A 22,763-nucleotide genomic window follows, 5' to 3' on the forward strand; every position below is an offset into this window, starting at 1 on the left:
AAAACCCCCAAAAAAAAAAAAAAAAAAAAAAAAAAAAAAAAAAAACATGTGGCAGAATAGTCCTGAATTGAATGATGAAAGTTACAAACCAAAGTGATTGAAATGAAGGAATAGTATGGCTCATCAACAGGGTTGATCTGGGGGTTGGGGGAGGCATGAGAGATTTGACCCTTCTAACTCTTGTAGGTGAACCCTATGTACTGAGCACTCTCTCTTTCCCACCTGCTGCAGCTGCAGTTGCAGGTGGACATTCATCATGAATCAGGAGGGTCATCTCTGACTCCTGAGTGTGACGCAGTCCGTCTCTTTGGAGTGAGTTGGAACCTGATCACAGCAGGGATTTGTTGGCGTTCCTCAGCTTTGCATTGTGCATTTATCTGCATTTCACAATCCCTGTGGAAGATTTATTGTTTTTGACAGTTTTAGTTATCTTAGGTATAAAACCATTCTTCATATGTTATTCACTTTTCATTCTAGCATCTGGAAACTGTGGCAGCATATATATTATCTTGTTTGTTTTCATGTAAAATTTATTCAAGTACAATATAAATACAAAAAAGTGGCCAAATCATAAGTGCACTTGATGTATTGTCTCAAAGTGAACACACTTGTGTAGCCAGCACCCAGACTAAGAAACAGAACATTACCATATTCGAAACATTACACACCGTCTCCTGGATACTGCCTCCCTTTCCCTCCCCACCTAACAGTTACTGCTGTCCTGACTTCTGTTACCACAGAGTAATTTTGCCTGACTTTGAACTCTGTGTAGTTATGGGTTCATGCAGTGGGTCTCCTCTTGTATCTGGCTTCTTTAGGTCACTATGTGTTTGTGAGATTCATCCTGTTGATATATGTTGTTTTAGTTCTTTATTCTAATTGCTATGTCATATTCTGTTGTTTTAATACAGAACAAATTATCTCCTGCACTTATGAAAGTCAATAATATGTGGTTTGGACATTATACTGAAAAGGACTCAGTCACTATGTGATTTAGTTGCATTGTGATCTAATACCTGTTTTATTACTATAAGAACCATTTATTTATTATTTATTCACCTAATTTTTATAGAGCCAGGGTTTTGCTTTGTTGCCAGGCTGGTCACAAACCCCTGGCTTCAACCAATCTTCCTGCCTCAGCAAGAATCTTTTATTACAAAATAGGAAATTGTTTTTCCTTCCTTAAGTCAGAATGTTAACTTTACCATATCACTTTCTCTTCCACTCCCTGCCAACTATAAAATTGATTGGCTGGGTGCAATGGCTCACACCTGTAATCCCAGCACTGGGTGCGATGGCTCACACCTGTAAAACCAGCACTTCAGGAAGCCGAGGCAGATGGAACACTTGAGGTCAAGAGTTCAAGACCAGCCTGGCCAACATGGTGAAACCCCATCTCAACTAACAGTATAAAAATTAGCCAGATGTGATGGTGGATGCCTGTAATCCCAGCCTCTTGGGAGGTTCAACTAACAGTATAAAAATTAGCCAGGCATGATGGTGGATGCCTGTAATCCCAGCCTCTTGGGAGGTTCAACTAACAGTATAAAAATTAGCCAGGCATGATGGTGGATGCCTGTAATCCCAGCCTCTTGGGAGGCTGAGGCAAGAGAATTGCTTGAACATAGGAGGTGGAGGTTACAGTGAACTGAGATGGCACCATTGCAGTCCAGCCTGGGCAACAAGAGTGAAACTCCAACTCAAAAATAAAATAAATAATTGCTTCCTCTTACCTTTGTGCTTCCACAAAAATTGTATCTCTATTTAATACATATAGATAGCTACTGTGTTCATCGTAGTTAGTGGATGACAGATACAAATACTTGCTTGTCTTTTCAATTCATGTTTTTAGTCTCAGCTTCTAATGTGCCTGGTATGAAAGCTTTGAGGTTTATTGAGGGTTTCTGTGGCTTTTCAATGGTGTTTTGTTGCATTTTGTCATTGTAGCCTAAGATTCCTGAACGCATCTGCAAACAAACTGGAAAGCCTTCCTCCAGCCACACTTTCTGAAGAGACAAACAGCATCTTACAAGAGTTGTATTTGACAAATAACAGCCTCACAGACAAATGTGTGCCCTTGTTAACGGGACACCCCCATTTGAAGATTCTTCACATGGCCTACAACCGACTTCAGAGTTTTCCAGCAAGGTAAAGGAGAGTCGTAAAGCTGTGTTGTGAATTGTGTTTCTCAAAATGTATTCATAGAAAGGTGAAAGCTGAAGTATTTATTTCCCAGGCAATGTCAGGTTTATTTGCTTGTTCCCCCTCCATTCACAGTTTCCTTTACATAAGCCGTGATGACATTTCCCTAAAGAGAAGTAGATTGGTTTTCCTCATATGTGTCCAAAGACCTAATCACAAGAATGTTCTTAAGATTTTGAAATAAAATGTGTTGTTTAGCAGGTATGTTTTTTCTTTTACTTCTTTCAACCAGTCAGATTAATTTTTTGAAAAGCCATTATCCTAGAACCTGGTGTGGTGGTGCATGCCTGTACTCCCAGCTACTCGGGAGGCTAAGGTAGGAGGGTCACTTGAGCTCAAGGATTCAAGACCAGCCTGGGCAACATGGTTAGACCCTAATATTAAAAGATAAAATAAATAATAAAGTTTCCAAAAACATCAACCTAATCAGGTATGTGGGAATTGGAATGTAAACCAGGAACCTGAAAATCCTTCATTATCTACCAACTTTTATGTTTATACTCACGATGTTACAAAGCAGTGGTAGACTTCACTACCATAGAAACTGTACCATTACAAATGATGGCTCTCAGAGGAGTCCATTTTTAACTTGTTTTTACTTTAACTTCTAATTTTCAGGGAGCAGTGACATTATATCTAACTTTGAGTGAATCTATGCGCTGAGCCTGCTGTGAGGATTTACTCTGTTTCCACTTCATTGGCATTTATCCATCTAACAAGTTAGGACTTGGAACATACACGCATGCATCAAAGAAGCAAACACTAACCCCTCTGGTAATCTGCTTGGTAACTGCAACTCAGCATTGGGGCCAAATCAAAATACTCTCACAGCCTCCCTCTGCTGCCTTCAGGGCTACCAGTCTGTTCAAGCCCTTGCGGAAGGAGGAAGGCTCATGTATGTGTTGACTTAAAGTATTTCTCTGTTTGTGGCTTAATGTTTACTTTCTTTCTTATTTGAGATTAATGATTAAACTATTTTATACTTACTTCCGTGTACTTTTACTTTACTATGGAATGGGGAAATGATATTTTTCGGAAAAACCATGATAATCACATTAACAGTAACCTATCTGAAAGGGTGCATTGTCATCTTTCAGATGGTGAATGTCTAATCCCTGCAGAGGAAAGGATCATCAGCTCTGATTCTGAGGATATACCCCCAGTGACCCATGCCAAGTGTAATCACCCACTATAAGTGCAGAGAAGCTTTTAAAACACCTTGTAAAAATCCATCTAGTAATGAATTCTGTCTCCCTGTGGATTGTGATGTGGCTCAGTAGCTCCCCTACAAACCAGAGCACCTTCAGAGCTGGGTTTGTGACCTAGCTGTCTTTCTCAGCCTTACATCTCACACAAGGCTAGCCATTTTGTCTTCACATCTTTTGCCACCTTCTTTTTATGTTGAGAGTTGGAAATTTCTCTAACTTTTTCTTTTGGGTGCCTGCTTTCTGTACTTTTAATCATCTTTCATGCGCCATTATCCATTAGTTTCAAGGCATAGTGCTGACATCTGCTTCTGGTGAGTTTTCAGGAAGCTTGCAATCATGGTAGAAGGTGAAGGGGAGCCGTTGTGTCACATGGTGAGAAAGGGGGCAAAAGAGATGCCAGGCTCTTTCATGAATGCACTGTGTGTGAATTCACATATTATCATGGGAAGAGCATCAAGCTATTCATGAGGTATCTGTCCCCATGGCCCAAACACCTGCCACTGGGCCCTGCCTCTAACATTTGGAATCACATTTCAACATGAGATTTGGAGGGGACAAATATTCCAAACCATATCACCATATTTCTTTCAAATTATGATGACAACATATTTAAATAATATTCTTAGAAATTCAGGCTATCATAGATGGATTACTTTATAGTCTGTGTATATATTGTTTGTAGTATATTCCGATACACTGGATGCTTATGGTATTAAAGGGCCTGGCTTCATAAAATAAAAACTTAGTTCTTATTGTATCTTAGGCATATATTTATTTTCAAGATAAGTAAGATAATCTTTATATTTGAAAGCTGACAGAAAAATAATACAGTGTTTTTTGTTAAATTGTTTAAAGGTGTATTGTGACAAATGACACTATAACAGGTAGAAGTGATACCAATAACTGTAAACTAAATTATTCAGTTTACGAGTCTGAGTCACACTAATAGAGAATTCTGTGCTTGGAGTCTAGCATCAGCAGAAGTGGAAAAAGGGTCACAGAGTGGCAGATACTAGTACAGTGATTGCAGAGGTGGAGGCGTTTTTTCTTTCAAATTTATAAAGAATGCAAGAAACCTTGATTGTGGAATTTTTCTTTAGTTGGTTATTGTAATTATTGATGAAGATTATAAATTAGGATTGAAAAAAGACATTCTTAAATGGAAATATTAAATTAATTGCATTAGAACATATTATTAAGGTATGGTTGGAGAGATTCCTTCTTTGTAGATGTTTAGTAAGAATTGAGAGAAATGTCTTTTGTCCCTGGTGTGAGTTTGGGCTCTGCCAGAAGTGCAAGAGGTGATCCAAATGGGCTTTTAACGCACCCCTTGCTCCTTACCACTACTTTGTATTCATCAGTGATGTCAGAGGAATTAGGGTAGTGGGGTTTGGGGAAAAAGCTTACAGTATTTTAATATGAACCATAGACCTGTTCTCTACCTCCCGTTTGAGTTTTCAGTGCCATTACAAAGAAATTATACTCCCTAAGCCCTTTTAAGGCAGTTATATTGCTGGCTTTTGACTCATTTAAATAGTGTTTTCATTAGCATTCAGACCAAGCTCTACAGTGACATGATTATTGCCAGGGCAACTTAATTGCCACACAGACTTTAAGGAGGAAAAGGTGATCCATTTTCCTTCTTGTTGACAATTTGAACAGTTGAAGTTAATAATTTTGTTCTGTAATGGGAAAGAGGTGTTAAAATATTTCAGTACTCCAAAATGATGATAGTGAAAAAATGGTCTTGTTTGTAAAAATTACTGTTACAAATGAAACTTTGAAGTCATAGCAATTTAATTCATTCTTTGATTCTTATCATATATTATTTTCTTTTTACATGGATTTATAATTATTTTGTAACTTTCTCCTTGATGGATTTTTCTTTTTTTTTTTTTTTTTTTTTTTTTTTTTTCAGTAAAATGGCAAAACTGGAGGAACTGGAAGAAATCGATCTCAGCGGGAATAAGCTAAAAGCCATCCCAACAACCATCATGAATTGCAGGCGCATGCACACTGTGATTGCGCACTCCAACTGCATCGAGGTCTTTCCCGAAGTTATGCAGCTCCCAGAGATCAAGGTATGTGGTTTCATTTCATGAATCTAAGCTTCAGGTCGGCAAAGAGAGTTGACTTCCTAATTCATCAACTCAGGACGTTTGTACCTTTGTTGGATTTATTCAGAATGAAGGCCCCCAGTAGTCCCTACTTCCTCCTTCCTAACCAATGGGCTGCACCATTGAGTTAGCAGAGTTAAAAAACAGAGCAAAACCATGGAGCGGATTTTGGGAAAAATGGATTTCTAGGCTCAATCCTTAACTTACTGTATGACATGAGGCTACCCACATAACCACTCTATACTTCTTTATCTGTTAATAGTTGTCCCACTTATTTCCAAGGTGGTTATGAGGCTCAAAGGGTGAGGTTGATATAATCGCAGTTTGAAAAGTTAACAGTATCACTACACATCCCTCTTCCCCAACTCACCTAATTAAATAGCACACCCCACGAGTAGCCGATTAATGGTAATTCCCTATATAGACAAAGCATCATTGTTGTCACCACACATTGATTTCAACTGAAAGAAATTGGAAGAGCAGATAATATTTGATAGGTGAGGGTGCTGAAAAGTGAAGAGATTTGCATAAATTAAGACAGCAAATTGGTGGCAGAGGTAGTGTGTGAGTCCTGACTCGAGGTAGACTCATGGGATGAAACCAGTTCAGTAGAGTGAAAGCCATCCAACAACTGTGTGTTCCTGTTTTGTTTCTTTTTTTGGCAAGGAAATGATACAGAAGCAAAAAGTTATTTATATACAGCGTAGTTTTTCATTCGTATCTTAGCATTCCTAATTATCAATTTTATGGTTAATGAAAAATAATTTGGTGGTTATAGATTTGGAGCATATTCTAATCTCCTTTAGGGGACAAGAGTAGTCCTACTTAGTTATTCTTCACTTTCCAGACACTTGCTGATATAAACCTTGTGTTTCAGATTGAAAAAGAAAATAGACATTTGAAGACATTTTAAGTGGCTTACATAACTTTTTTTTTTTTTGAGACAGAGTTTTACTCTTGTTGCCCATGCTGGAGTACAGTGGCACCATTTCAGCTCACTGCAATCTCTGCCTCCTGAATTCAAGCAGTTCTCTTGCCTCAGCCTCCCAAGTAGCTGGGATTACAGGCACCAGCCACCACGCCCTTTGTAGAGACGGGTTTCTTCATGTCAGCCAGGCTGGTCTGGAACTCCTGACCTCAGGTGATCCACCCGCCTTGGCATCCCAGAGTGCTGGGGTTACAGGTGTGAGCCACCATGCCCGGCTGGCTTGCATAACTTTTTATCACAATGGTTTTTATACATTTACGTGGTTAAGGTGTGTACAAGCCATTTTCTGTGTGTGTGTACACACATGCATGTGCCTGTGTGCTTTAAGCCACGAAATGTTTTACTTAGGGCTTTAAGAACACTGTCATCTCCTACATCATAGTGGGATTTTAAGATGTTTGTTTACATTTCCAGAATTTTTACTTTCTGTATAGTAACTTTCACAATGAGGAAGAGCAGCATTCTGAAGGGAGACAGACCTCCAGTTGGATCCCAGCTGAAAACTGACTGCTCTGTTTCCTCATGTGAAATAAAGAAAAGAATTGGTACTTCTTTACAGCATTGTTGTGAAGACAAAATGAAATAATACATGTAAAGCATTTGAAATAGGAGTGTCATATAGGAAGAACTCCCTAAATTTTAGCCATTATTAATCAACACATGCCCTCAGCGTGGTTCATCTGTGATGTTGATTATACGGAGCAACTATTTTGGCTGAAGCTCAACAAAATCCAAGAAATCTATTACTTAAGCAAATGTTGATTTGCCTTCAGCATAGGAAAGATGTTGTCAGCCAGACTTTCCAGGGGTTCCTCAGCTGCCCATTACTTGACACAGTGGCTATGCTGTGGCATGTTTTATAGGGGGTTGTTTTTTTGCTTTTGAGACAGAGTTTCACTCTTGTTACCCAGGCTGGAGTGCAACGGCACGATCGGCTCACCACAGCCTCCGCTTCCCAGGTTCAAACGATTCTCCTGCCTCAGCCTCCTGAGTAGCTGGGATTATAGGCATACACCATCACACCTGGCTAATTTTATATATTTTTTTAGTAGAGACAGGGTTTTTTCATGTTGATCATGCTAGCCTTGAACTCCTGACCTCAGATGATCTGCCCGCCTTGGTCTCCAAAGTGCTGGGATTACTGGCATGAGCCACTACACCCGGCCTACTGGAGGTTGCTAAACTGGTCTCTAAGTGTGGTGCAGGTGAAATTCCAGCACAAGGGAAAGTAAGAGTCTCAGGATTCACCTCGTATTCGCTAGTCTTTGTGTCTGTACCTGTCTTTTAATGTTATAAACTCTTAAATGTAGATTAGATTCTTGTTTTGAGTTTTTGTGGTTTAAGTACCTGGTTTAAAATACAAATAGAAATTTATGCTGGGCATGGTGGCTCATGCCAGTAATCCCAGCACTTTGGGAGGCTGAGGCAGGTGGATCACCTGAGGTCAGGTGTTTGATACCAGTCTGTCCAACATGGTGAAACCCTGTCTCTACTAAAATTACAGAAATTAGCCAGGTGTGGTGGCACACACCTGTAGTCCCAACTACTCAGAAGGCTTACGCTGGAGAATGGCTTGAACCCAGGAGGCAGAGGCTGCAGTGAGCTGAGATGACACCACTGCACTCCAGCCTGGGTGACAGAGCGAGAGTCCGTCTCAAAAAAAAAAAAAAAAAAGGAAATTTAAATGTTTTTAGATTTTAACAATTTTGCAAAATACAAATTTTGCTGTGTGAAAACTAACCCTCTCCTAGATTCTTGCCTGGATTCCTGGTTTACAGAATCAGTACCTTTGTTGCTGTTGAATTCCTTCACCGTTTGTCTTCTCTCTGTACCCTGCTTTGCACCTCCTTTTCAATTTTACTTCCCTTATTTTTCAATGGTTTCCATTTTTTTGCTCTTTGATTGATTTTTCCCCCCGAGCTGTTACACCTTTGCATTTTTCTTATGTTAACAATATCCAGTCTTTCAGATTCAGCTCTTCCGTTCCCAGTAGAAATAACTTTTGCTGTTGAGGTTTCGGGTGGGGGGGGGTATGGGGGGTGCTGAGCAATATCAAGTATCCTTTATGTACAAACATAAGTGTTTCAGCCTTGGACAGATAGTGTTCTTGAAAAAGATAGTAGTTATATTGTTTCAGAACTCTGAATTGATATTTTAGTGCTCATATAAGAATATTTTAAGTTGCAGTGTAAGTATTTATATACAGTTGAACTGCCCAAAAGAAAATTTCTCATAAAAATCCTACTGTATTGGGCTGGGCGCGGTGGCTTAAGCCTGTAATCCCAGCACTTTGGGAGGCCGAGGCGGGCGGATCACAAGGTCAAGATATCAAGACGATTCTGGCCAACATGGTGAAATCCCGTCTCTACTAAAAATACAAAAAAAATTAGCTGGGCATGGTGGCTTGCGCCTGTAGTCCCAGCTAGTCGGGAGGCTGAGGCAGGAGAATTGCTTGAACCCGGGAGGCGGAGGTTGCAGTGAGCCGAGATCGTGCCACTGCACTCCAGTCTGGCACCTGGCGACAGAGCGAGACCCTGCCTAAAAAAAAAAATGTGCTGTATCTTAAATGATAATTATACCTATGAAAGTCTTCATTGCAAACTGTGCCTTAAAGCATATTTTTAATGTAAAAGAAGTAATTTAATTTTTATGATGAGATATTCCAACCTGTATTAAAATTGTATTATTGAGCTAATAACCTTAGATTGTAGTCACACTGTTTCTTGAAAATAAAGTACAATAGGTGTTGCTTGTAAAGTATCTCATAAAGGTGTTAAGATAATTGCAGTTACAAAAACTTAGCAGATAACATTTTAGAAGAGGTAAGATTGTGGTCTATTTAACTAGCTAGTTTCACCAAACAGGGTTATCTTTTCAGACATTAAAGGAAAGTGCTTATTCATAGCTTTGTTACCAAAGTTTTAAGAACAATTATTGTTTAAACGAGCAAACAAATCCCCATACTGAGGTGTTTGCTAAAATGTGTTTTTAAAACACCTGAATAATTAGGCCCTTTTCATGTACACCTAAAACAGAGACTGTGTGCACCGTCTAACCTTGGATAAAATTGAGCTCTGGCAGTTTTTTCATTTTGATATGTCTAATGAGATCTGTAAAGTGATCATCAGGTGTTAATTTCTGTATTTGAACAGGGAGGTTATGTAAGTTATTAGCAAGGGAAAAATATGTGTTTTTCAGAATTTTCTGGTGAGTCCGAGTGGATCCTTAGTGTTACTGTCCTCATCTTCGTTTAGCCCTTTTGCATTGATCTTCCAAACCCCTACCACCAGTCCGGTATTGCTTAGAGGAGGTTGTGCCCTCTTCTGGTTCTAAAATAGACAGACCTCCCTCTGGATACAGATTAGCTCTCGATCATCTAGTAAGGAAAACAAGATCTGAGCCACACAGAAGCCAGACTTGGTTTGGCTGGACGTAAGTCTATGCTGAGGTTACTCATGGCTGAAGAACCTCAGAAGCAGAGGTGGCCATGGCTATGGCACGTGTTTCTCCTTCCACTGAACTGCATAGCAGTCATACTAGTAATATAATATTTTACAACAAAAACCAAGCTATTAGTTGAGTAATTTCTAAATAGTGTGTAAAAGTGATAATAGTGTAATAGTGTAATAGTGATGTGTTCTAAACCATTCCTCTCCTTTTTTTGAGACAGGGTCTTTGTCACCCAGGCTGGAGCCAGGTGTTCTAACCCTTTTTTGAAGTGTATTTTAAGCAGGTGAAATAAGTGTTGATACATGCAGTGAATGAAATTGGTAGTTTGGGATTTAAACATCGTATCGGCAACTTCTTTGTCAAATTTCCATGTTCCTGTGGCTTATTGGTTCTAAGAACCGCATCTTTCTAGATGTTTTAATTATCTTTAGAAAATTAGGCCGGGCACGGTGGCTCAAGCCTGTAATCCCAGCACTTTGGGAGGCCGAGGCGGGTGGATCACGAGGTCAAGAGATCGAGACCATCCTGGTAAACATGGTGAAACCCCGTCTCTACTAAAAATACAAAAAAATTAGCTGGGCATGGTGGTGCGTGCCTGTAATCCCAGCTACTCAGGAGGCTGAGGCAGGAGAATTGCCTGAACCCAGGAGGCGGAGGTTGCGGTGAGCCGAGATAGTGCCATTGCACTCCAGCCTGGGTAACAAGAGCGAAACTCCGTCTCAAAAAAAAAAAAAAAAAAGAAAATTATTTTCATGTTTGTGCCATCCAGTAATAAACTACTTGGCTAAGTTGAGTAAACTCATGTCTAGAATCTGTGTTACTGTAACTGGGAAATGGACTATGAAGTAGTTTTAACATGCTATACTCTTGAGGACAATGGCTATAGGAAGTTGAAAAAACAAACTGCATATAGATAGCTCTCAGTCAGCTGCAGGGAAAACCGTGATCCTATAGTCACCATGTAGCCAGACTTGGCTTGGCTGGATTCCAGCAAGCCCTGTTTGTTGTTGTTGTTCTTGTCTCTAAAGTCAAATGAGGGAGAGAATATCAGCTCGGCCACAAAGACACAAAGAACATCGGGAAATGGCTGGGTCAGACTGGATAAAAGTAAGTGGATTGAGTTTTGGGGAAGTAGGAAATGGATATGAAGACAGATCAGGAACCAAGTTTAGGTGTCAGTTTTGGATGGCGTAGTTGACCTAATAGACATAAAAACGTCAGCTTGGCATAATGCACATCCAAAAACCTAAAACCAGGACCAGTCATTATTATGGTGCTGGAATCAGGTTAAGTAATAGTTATTTAGGAAAAAAGTTTTCCAACCATTGCAGAATTTAATGTCAATTCCCGTTTGGGACAAGGCTCAATACTAGGGCTAAGGAAAAAGGAAGCAAGCAGTGTCTACTGGAAAGTGGCCATTGAAGCCACCCTGCACCCAGCCTTACCAAGAACAGACTAGCAGGAAGTTAAGACTGCATATTCTGTCTTTCAAAATTGGTGTAATGACTTAACTTAGCCTAGTTTTGTGTGTGTGTGCTTTTAACTCTGGTTTCAACAGATCTTTCTAAATTCAAAGCGTATACATAACAAAATATTGCATGCATTTTATGGAGTGGGTTATGTATCTCTGTAGATGAACAATAAGTCCTTCATGAGCTCATGCATTTTAGAAGGCATTTCTTTAGAGAGGCTCCTGGAGAAAGGAGCACCGTGACTCAGAGTCCTCAGAGGAAGTGGTCTGTGAGGTGGTCATTGTGGTGCTATTCAGGTCCCTGAGGGCAAAAGGAAGTGCACTTACACACCCGGAAATCTGGGAGACAGCCTGGAATCACTTGTAAATTTCTTTTCAAGTCTCCTGTTCAGTCTAAAAATTTATGTTCATTTTATGTTCTACTTTTTATCATTTATCTTTGTTTCAGTGTAAAGATAGTGGCTCTTTCCCTCCACATCTGAGTAAAACTGAAGCCCCCAGATGCATGTACCAGGTATCCTGTAACTTTGTAATAAACCCTCGAGTATCTCCAGGGGCACACATAATCAATTTTAAGAAGTGATGATGGGCCAGGTGTAGTGGCTCATGCCTGTAATCCCAGTACTTTGGGTGGTTGAGGTTGGAGGATTGCTTGAGGCCAGGAGTTCAAGACCAGCCTGCATAACACAGCAAGACCTTGTCTCTTTGGGTGAAAAAAAGAAGTGATAATGTAAACAAATTGCTCAGTTTATACAGGATACGTTTTCTTTAAGTCAAAATTTGCAAATAACTTAGTTTTAGTGTTTGAAAAAATTCTGTATTTGAACAGACAGAATATTGGGATTGTTACCCTGCTTGTCATTTTTAGCAGCTCTAATTCCTGCCAGTTTGAAGGTTTCCCGAGGTTTCTTTAAGGCTTCCCAAATCTAAAAGGCAGTTGAGAAAAATCATAGAGACACTGTATATAAATTTTAAAGGAATGCATCATACGAAATTAAAGGTCTTTCTTTGCAACTACCTGTAAAGTGAGGAAGATTAAACATAAATGCACATTTCTCAGTGCATTAGTATATATTTATATATAAATATGATTTTCTTAAAAAAGAGACAGGGTCTTGCTCTGTTGCTCAGGCTGGAGTGTAGTGGTGTAATCATAACTCACTGCAGCCTCAACTTCCTGGTCTCACAGGAAGCTCCCACCTCAACTTCCTGAGTAGCTGAGATTCCAGGTACACAGGAGCCTGGCTAATATTTTAAAATTTATGTAGAGACAGGGTCTCTCTATGATATCAAGGTGGATCTTGAACTCCTGGCCTCAAGCAATTCTTCCATGATGGTCTCCCAAAGTGCTGGGATTACAGGCATGAGCACTGCACACAGCCATAAATATGATTTTATGTAGAAAAATAGTACTATACTTTGGCTCTCAGGTCTATGTTTGAGGTAAAAGGTGGGTTCAGACCAACTCATTCAGTTAATAAGCTTACTTGTATGAACATCCCACGTTAGTGATAACTTAGCCTACTGTAACACCAGGAATATATAGTAGTTTAAGAGAATTTGACTAAAAGTTATATATTGAGAAATAGTACATACATGTGTATTCTTATTTTACTATTAAGCTAAAATGTTCTAGTTCCTACAACATCCTAAGAAAGGGAGGTGGTGTAGACTACTTCCGTATGAGACACGATCTATAGGATCCAAGTTCATCATCCCATCCCTCTGCCTGTCCAGCCTTGTCTCCTGCTCTGGAGCCCAACAGTCTCCAGCCTCAGCAACCACTCTTAGGGAGTTCCCTGATATGCCACACACACATTATTTTTGTCTCCTTCCTGCTCTCCCTGCTGTTAGCTCTCCCTAGATGTCTGCCTGTTCTCATATGCCTGATTAACTTTGATTCTGCACAAAAATCTTCTCTGGAAAGGCCTCTCTGGGGTCTTGGTATCTGTCACTGCGCTGCTGTGACCTGTGTATACTTCTGCCGTATCGTTGATCATAGTAGCTAAAGGTTGTCTTATTTCCCCCACTATGCTGGGAGTTCATCAAGGGCAGGGACTGTGTCTGCCATCTCCATATGTCCCTGATGTTGACTCATTGCCTGCCTGTTTGTAGGTATTTAATATGTGTTCTTTTGAATGAATACTTGGTTTTATTTACTTTATATGAAGTCGGTGGGGAAATATGTTATGCACCAGCAGCTTTTACCTTGCAAGGGCAAGGAAATGCAGACTGTGATTGGGAGCCTCGTTTTTGGAACTGACTGTGCTATTAGGGAGCACAGTGGAGGTGGTAGACCAGGGATAGTCTGCACGAAGGAAGGAAGCAAGGTGCTACAGAATCTAGCAGCCGGTAGGTTAAGCTGCCATTTCAGGACAGCACAGGTGGCTGTTTGGCAGATGATATGTAATACACTGCTATGAACATTGATAGGCCTGTTTCTTTGGTAATATTCTGAGGTAAACATAATAAAGATAGGCTCCATGCAGCTTTTGTGATAATTAACACTTAAACTATATATCAAATTGAATTTCTTTTTAAGATATAATGACTTTTTTATGCTCTTATCTAAATGTGTTTATAATGATTTTCCTCTAAGTCAAGAGTTCCTTCTCAGCTATGAGTTATCTCAATTTTTCTGAGGGTTGCATAATTGTTTTGGGCATTTTAACCAGAATTTTGATTATAACAAATAATTTTTGTTAGCTGTGTTCTAGAGTGGGCCTGAAAAAAGGAAAGATAATTTTCTTTTAGTCATGTTTTGGCCAGATTTAACATTCTGTTTAACAATATATTTTTAAGAAAGGTGTAGTATGCTAACCATAGAGGTACATATAGTAACAATATAAAATGTCATTTTTTTGTCCACGTTCACTCAAATGTTTCCTATTTGCTTAGTGGTAACCATTATAATGATTCAGCCAACAAGTGTTTGTGGCACACCTCAGCAGTCAGCCTATGTTGAGGACTATTGAAAGAACAGTGATTAGAAATAGTGCTTCTAAGTGTGTCACTGTGTAACACCAGGAGGGCAGCATCAGATATCAACATCCTGTAAATTTTTTTCAGTTTTCTATAATTTCTGTGAACAAGCCTCCTTCCTATGTACAGAAGTATAAAAGGTGTTTCTGCTTATCTGCCATTAACGAAAATGGTTGCATTCTTACGTAGAAGTAAACAGTGATATTTAAAATGTATTAAGATTGCATTACAATGCTATTTATTCTATGCTGAACTTAACCTAAGCACGGGTATCTCAGTTCCCATCCTAGCAGATTAAATTACAGAAGCAGCACCTTACAAGAGTCCTTCATAAATTCATTCAAAAAGTAATTGTCACATGCCAGGCAATCATTTGTTCATTTGTTCATCCTTTTAATGAAACCATTTGTTGAGCATCTACACTTCCCAGTGCTCTGAGCTTAGGATATCAGGGAAGAAACAGGAGCAATACCTGCTCTCTAGGAGTCCATAGTCTCATGGAAGAAATAAATAAGCAGATAATTATAACAAGGGACACCTAATTGAAACAGGTTGTAGTAGAGTTGGCATTGAGTAGAGTCTTAAAAGGAATCAGGCATATTGCACCAGATAAAAAGCAAGAAAAGCACGAAGAAAAGGGTTGCAGGCACAGAGAGCAGCATGTGTAAAGGCACAGACAAATGAAAGCATGTCACATGCATGAGCTGCAGGCACTCTGACATGGGTAGAACATGGAGCGTGAGAAAGCCAATGTGCAGAGTTGGGGGGCCTTGTTGGACATTCTGAGGAATTTGGTGTCAGGTTGAAGGACACCTGGGAGCAGGCTGACAAACTGAAGCTGGAGTGTGAGCGGATGGTGTAAACCACACTGAGAAACCATCCTGACAGCATATGAGGGGTGTATCGAGGGAAGCAAGACCAAAAAGCAAAGTTCCGGTGCAGCCCGAGTCCTCCACGGGAAATGGGATGCAGGTCAGTGCAGGCTAGGGGAGCTTGATGGAAGAGAACCGGCTGCAGTGAATCAGACTCTGTCACAGGAGCCTTGGGGAGCAAACAGGCCTGGGCAGAGGGGAGGCACAGGAGTATCATCTCTAAGAAGGTCTATGTTACAGCCTCCAGCATTATCTTCATAAGTAAATAGTTACCCTGCTGAACTCATTCATGATTTGATAATTTAGAGAGTGAGCTGTTTTATATCTGTAGAACAAGTTTTTACCAATTTCCTAAAATTCGGTATTGCTGCAGAATGCCTTTAATCCTTGACCAAAGGCATTTTCTGACCCCTGAATTTGTTTCTTTCAATTACTTGCATCCTATATTACTCACACATATTAGCCCTTTATTTCACGTCTCATCAGTGTTCAGTAGATTGTATATATCCTCATTTGTTGTCCTGCTATGCTGATGTGTACTGACTGTGCTAGTAGCGTGTGCCATTATTACCAGTATTATCAGTTTTTCATTAAACTCTGATTGACTGTTGATGTAACCATTTTTTATAATTGAAAAAAAAAGGCAAAAAAGAGATGACCATTTTCTCTAATATTGATGTTTAGATTAAGTAAATTAATGTACATCTACAAGAAGTAGTATGGGGCTATTTAAGGTGGTGGTGTATTAGGGCATTCAGGCTGCTGTAACAACATACCTTAGACGGGATAATTTATTAACAAGAGAAATGTCCTGCTCACAGTTCCAGAAGCTGGGAAGTCCAAGATGAAGGTGCCAGGAGATTTGGTCTGATGAGGCCCCATTTCTCATAAATAGTGCCTTCCATGTCTCCTTGTCTAGTGGAAGAGTGAACAAGCTTACTGGGCCTGCTTTAGAAGGCCACTAATCCTATTCATGAGGACAAAGCCCTTATGACCAAATCTTCTCCCAAAGGCCCCCTTTTTTTTTTTTTTTTTTTGAGATGGGGTCTCACTCTGTCATCAGGCTGGAGTGCAGTGGCGTGATCTTGGCTCACTGCAGCCTCCACCTCCCGGGTTCAAGTGATTCTCCTGCCTCAGCCTCCTGAGTAGCTGAGACTATAGGTTTGTGCCACCATGCCCAGCTGATTTTTGTATTTTTAGTAGAGACAGGGTTTCACCATGTTGGCCAGCATGATTTTGATCTCTTGACCTCGTGATCTGCCTGCCAGCCCCACTTCTTAATACTATCACATTGGGAATTAAGTTTCAGCATGTGATGAAAATTTGTTGTGGGACAAACATTCAGACTGTAGCAGATGGGACTGAAGATGGGGAAAATGGTTGCAGTAGAGTGACAGAAGAGTAAATGAAATGTAATGAAATTGCACCTACATTTGAGATTTTTAAGGCTTTTTAAAACAAATATAAATAAGGCTATATGGGGGGAAAAAAACAGAATGCTAACCTGGTTGTGTTAGGCTGGTAGATTTAAGGGTATATTTTCTGAGCTTTTCTTTTTGCTCAGATTTTTGTGGATAATGTGGTTATAATGCTCTCAAATTATGATTATTTAGAATGACAGTGTATTTTTTTTCATTGCTACTATTTGGAAGCAACAGTATGAAACATTTTGTGTGAAAGCATTGTGTTGTTTGAAGTCTGCTGAAAATATATTTTGCCGAAAATACAGGTTTTTATTTTACCCAATCTCTACACTTCCACAATCCATACTAGATTTAAATTCTTTGAGAATTTTTCCAAATAAAAGGAAGATTTTGTTTACCTCTTTTTTTTTTTTTTTTTTTTTTTTTTTTGAGATGGAATCTCGCCTTGTCGCACAGGCTGGAGTGCAGTGGCGTGATTTCAGCTCACTGCAACCTCCGCCTCCCAGGTTCAAGCCATTCTCCTGCCTCAGCCTCCTGAGTAGCTGGCATTACAGGCATGCGCCACCACACCCAGCTAATTTTGTATTTTTGGTAGAGACAGTGTTTCACCATGTTGGTCAGCCTGTTCTGGAACCCTTGATTTTGTGATCCTCCCGCCTCAGACTCCCAAGGTGCTGGGATTACAGGCGTGAGCCACTGTCCCTGGCCCGATCATGAAGTTCTTGTGTATAATCTCCCCCTCGCCTTTTTTTTTTTAAAGGGCCAAAAAGAGAACAAAATAATTTCCCTTTTGATCATTTTCGTAAGCACTTTTGAAACTTATAATAATGTACTAATTCAGCCAGATAATTGAATGCTCTCCACCCCATGCTATTGAACTATGGGGTCTGCATTTTCATATCTAGAGCGCTGACCACTCCTTTTCTCTTGTGTATAGTGAGCCTTCTCCACCTAGGTTCCCTGCTCCCTGACCACAAGGGCAGGCCCTCTTTTACAGTGTATCTTATTTAAGCTTTATATCAGTATTGTGAGAAAGGAGGCATCGTTTCCACTTACAGGTAAAATATGATTTTTTTTTTTTAATCAACATGATCCTTTTGTGATTTTTCTTTCAAGTTAAATCAGGCAGGACCTGTTGTAGAGTGCAGATGTTGATGCCTTGACAGTAGCTTCCATACTTGACTCAACCTCTTTTTTTGACATAGAATAGGCGGGCTTACCTGTTAGTCTAGTTTTTGCTAATTTCTTATTCAGCTCCTTTTGAAATATCTTCTCATTACCTGCCTTTTCCTCATGTGCATGTTCTTTTCTTTGTGGTGTTTTGTTGTTTTGTTTGTTTGTTTGTTTTGTTTTTTTGAGACAGGGTCTTGCTCTTTCTCCCAGGCTAGAGTGCAGTGGTGTGGTCTCTGCTCACTGCAACCTGCGCCTCTCGGATTCAAGTGATTCTCATGCCTTAGCCACCTGAGTGGCAGGGATTACAGGTGTGTGCAATGACACCTGGCTGACTTTTGTATTTTTAGTAGAGATGGGGTTTCACTTTGTTGGCTAGGCTGATCTCAAACTCCTGACCTCAAGTGATCCACCTGCCTCAGCTTCCCAAAGTGCTGGGATTACAAGCGTGAACCACTGTACCCAGCCTTCTTTGTTTTTCATTTTGTTTTAAGAAGTTCCTTTAAAGTTCATTTTAGTGCTTGGGCTATAGTTCTCATGACACAGAGGTTTTGTGAGCAGTAAGAAAACCTCCTATTAGAATTTTTTAGTTAATGCTTAATTTTAAATGCACAGATAACAAGTGGAAAATATAGGAAGAATAAAGAACATGGATTTTCTGTGTTATTCAAAGAAAGTAAGAAAATTGTATTTCATTTAGCAAAATCTGTTTTAAATGTTTATGGCAAAGTAACAGACAAGCCTCCTTTTCTGCATTTGTCTAGTATATTATAATGAATGGTCAGACTGATGTGCATGCAAAGGGTAGGAGTATAGAACTCCCTGAAGAACTTCTCTAGACCATCTCTTTCTTGTTTGCACTTGTTCCTTTTTCAGTGTGTGGACCTGAGCTGTAATGAGCTAAGTGAAGTCACATTACCAGAAAACCTGCCTCCCAAACTACAGGAGCTAGACCTGACTGGAAACCCTCGCCTTGTCCTTGATCATAAAACCCTGGAACTACTGAAGTAAGTATTCTGTAAAGCACTGTACCCCCACTGTTTTCCACTGGCAATGGGATTCATATCTTAGTGAAAACAGGAAACAAAATATGAAGTATCATTGACTTGTTAGCTGTGTTAACACATGTAACAGGATATGCAAGATGCAGGGAAGCACTGAACAACCAAGATGTAACTTACATCTCAATAGTCACTGATAACATGGTTATGACTCTTAATGCAAACGTTAAGAAAGGATTTTAAAAGAGATGGACAATGTAGGAAAAATCATCAGTGTGGTGCTAAAATCCAGGTTATTTAAATAAAACTGGGAATGTGGAGTGGTTAGATCCTACCTGTAGGTAGACCTTCACAGTTTGGGAAAAAGTTCATTGATGCTGTTTCAGTCCCAATATTGATAATTAGTGGTTGGAGTTTGCTATGTAAAACCTTAAAGGTTACTGCAGTAGGAAAGATGTCTTAATGATAGTGTTCACCATAGAACTCTAAATGTCTATTAAGAAGAATTAAATAAATTATCCTCCACAATTGAATATTATAGAGCCATTTAAAATTATTATTTAGAGCTATATTGCTAACTCAGAAATCTTTACAGTATATTATTAAGTGAAAATATTAACATTTACAAAGAAGTTTTATAGTATAATTCAATTTTTGCAATATAAATGTGTGTGCATTGGATATATGTGCATGTGTACGCATACATATACCTAGAAAATGCCTGAAAGAACGTATAACAGAACTTAAAATGGTGTTATTCTCTGGATAATAGTATTATGGGTAGTGTTTTTTTTTCTTCTTTAAGCTTTTCTGAATTTCCAGAATTTTTTAGCGATATATCAGTAGTAGTTTTAGACATTAGCATACATTGGTCATTATGCATGTCATATGTGTTTATACAAAGTTGAATTATTTGTTACTGAAAGTCATCTTCCATTATCTTAGGAAAATCAGAAAAGAACAGTAGAATTTTGGTGAATGGTACGTTAATACTGTCCTAGGCTATAGTGCAAACCAAAGTTTGAAAAGCACTTAAAGTGATTGCTGGATAGAATTGGCCTAATTACTGCCTAATTTATTAGCATTTTAAGTACCTGATGAGAAAATTAATTTTGATACATAGTTGAAAAATGCTGCCTGAGTGTCCTGAGGAAGGAATAGAGACCTAGGTTCTCTACATTATTGATCGAGTCCCTCCATCTGTCCAGACATATAAGATGAGAACAAAATGGCCTACATGATCTTTAAGGTACTTTTTAAGATCAAGAAAACATCGATTATCAAAATAGATCATCTTTAAACAGATAGCTTTTGAGCATTTTGCACAAGTAGGATGCAAAGTTTTTGAGCATTTTTTACAAATAAAATTTCAAAATAATTGCACCAAGATTTGTTAATAAATGGAAGTAGGCACTTGGAGAAAAATTAAAGTTGTATTCTTATCTCACACCAAAATAAATTCCAGCTGAAAATAGTTGAATCTGTAAAACTATTTTTAAAAGTAATAAGAAATCATATGAGTATCTTTACAAGTTAGAAAAGGACTTTTTAGGCCAAGAAATGAAGAGAATCAGTCACAAGAAAAGAAATTAGTACGTGTAGATTGGTTTTGATATTTGTGTTGTATAGGTTTATGCATATATTTTTTATACATAAAAGTGTTAAATGTCTATTTCAAAAATTCTCAAGAGTAGATATAAATGGCAAATGACAAAGTAGGAAGAAAAATAAAAGCATTAATATTCTTACTAGAAAGTGTTTTTGGGTTTTTTTTTTTTTTGAGACAGTTTTGCTCTTGCAGCCAAGCTGGAGTGCAGTGGCGCAATCTCGGCTTACTGTAACCTCCGCCTCCCATATTAAAGCAATTCTCCTGCCCCAGCCTCCAGAGTAGGTGGGATTACAGGCAGCTGCCACAATACCCAGCTAATTTTTGTGCTTTTAGTTGAAACGGGGTTTCACCATGTTGGCCAGGCTGGTTTTGAACTCCCGACCTCAGGTGATCTGCCCACCTCGGCCTCCCATAGTACTGGGATTACAGGCGTGAGTACCGTGCCCGGCTAGAAAGTGTTCTTATAAGACAATAAGAAAAGCAGTCAAACAAAAGAAACCAAGGACATTAACATTTAACAAAAGCAGTACAAATAGTTACATGAAAAGATATTCAAACTTATTAGCGTATCAAACAAATACAGAATAAAATGCTTGAATAACATCTTCCCCCTCAGATTGGTGCTGCTGAAAAAGTGTAATTTGGTGTTACACTCTTGTTAAAAGCAATTGGCCTACTGTATCAAGCTTTTAAAAATATTCACGTACTCAGCCCAAAGTTTCCTATAGCAAAAAAATAATAATTCTCTTAAAATGCTACCTTCTGTTTAACATCTGGAAGGTTGTGGATTCTTAATTACTTGGAAGATTTTCCATCTATTATTTGCACTTTTAGAGGGGTTGGCTTATTTATTCTTTGTGAGCCAGGGAGGTGCATATGAGGACCCTTCTGTGGGATTGAGCTCTGGTTCACAGAACTCTGACTCATTTAAAGATATACAAGATGGCCGGGCGCAGTGGCTCATGCCTGTAATCCCAGCACTTTGGGAGGCCAAGGTGGGTGGATCACCTGAGGTCAGGAGTTTGAGACCAGCCTGACCAACATGGTGAAACCCTGTCTCTACTAAATACAAAAAAATGAGCTGAGCGAGGTGGTGCATGCCTGTAATCCCAGCTACTTGGGAGCCTGGGAGGAGGAGGTTGCAGTGAGCCAAGATTGCACCATCGCACTCCAGTCTGGACAACAAGAGTGAAACTCCATCTCAAAAAATAAAAAATAAAGATACACAAGAATCAGCATTCAGATCACTTCAGATAGCTGCTGAGCCACAGCATGTTCAGCCAGGCAGAGAAGAGAAATTGCTGCTTCACTAGAAAGAATTATTTGTGTGTTGGAGAGAGGGGGTGGTTAAGAGTTATTTCTTTCCTTTAATAATCAGGCTAGGAAATGGAATTATTTCTCTGAAGACTTTGTGTTCTGTAAAAATTATAAATGTCTTTAGAAATGAGCCTTTACTTTTCCCTAGACTTCAGGACATATCTAAGAGCCTTAGGGCATGTCTTAAAAAACCTATTGTATTGCTTACTGTTTCAGATGGATAAAATTGAGTACCAGGTCATATGGAGAGCAAATAATGGAGGACTGTCTTTTTTTGTTTTTGTTAATGCCTCTTATATTGATAGAATTGAAAACTTAGAAAAAAAGAGTTAGCTCTAGCCTTATTAATAAGTTAATACAAGGTATTAACTTGATTGGGGGATTTTTTATTGACACTTTTTCAGGATAAGAGGAAAAGTAAATGTTTGCTAGTAATTGAGAGTAGAAACTTTTCTTTAACCATTTATTTTTAAATTTCAGAAAAATTGCCACCAGTTATTTCTGGAGTCAAAGGGAATACTAGTTAGATATTGATTTACTTCTTAAAGTTTTCACTTGTTCTTAGGAAGGATATACAGTATTTTTTGGATTTGGAAGTAATCGGTACCAACAGATAATTTTAATTCTCGGGGTCAAGACAGAAGTATTTAGGTGTTGCTTAAGTTGTCAAGAGATAATACATATACTTTTTCTCTTGTTTAAATAATAATGAGGGGGAAACTTAGTGGCAATTTACAAGTGAGAGGACTTACTTCACCTTGTGGTAGCCAGCCTTTTATAACAGACTACTTCACAACTATTAATTACTTCCTGTGTGGGGGCACAGAGGCTTTCTAGAGGCTGATTTTTTTTTTTTTTTTTTTTTTTTTTTTTTTTTCAGTAGGTTTTTTTTTTTTTTTTTTTTCCCTTTTTTTCTTATATTTTTTTGGAGAATAGGTTCCAGCGGGCCAGG

The 22,763-nt window shown here is 39.0% G+C and overlaps 1 protein-coding gene across 1 annotated transcript in view; it reads left to right on the forward strand.

The window, feature by feature from the left end:
- The window catches only part of PHLPP1 (PH domain and leucine rich repeat protein phosphatase 1), a 250,023-nt gene that overhangs the window by 208,158 nt on the left and 19,102 nt on the right, over positions 1-22,763 (forward strand). Inside the window, exons 11-13 of the mRNA XM_032293679.1 lie at positions 1,948-2,148; positions 5,329-5,491; positions 18,761-18,891. Coding sequence (XP_032149570.1) covers positions 1,948-2,148; positions 5,329-5,491; positions 18,761-18,891 — 495 coding nt within the window. The remainder of the gene's footprint in view (positions 1-1,947; positions 2,149-5,328; positions 5,492-18,760; positions 18,892-22,763) is intronic.

Source organism: Sapajus apella, unplaced genomic scaffold (genome assembly GCF_009761245.1).
Source record: "Sapajus apella isolate SASKATOON/1434 unplaced genomic scaffold, GSC_monkey_1.0 scaffold30, whole genome shotgun sequence".
NCBI lineage: Eukaryota > Metazoa > Chordata > Mammalia > Primates > Cebidae > Sapajus > Sapajus apella.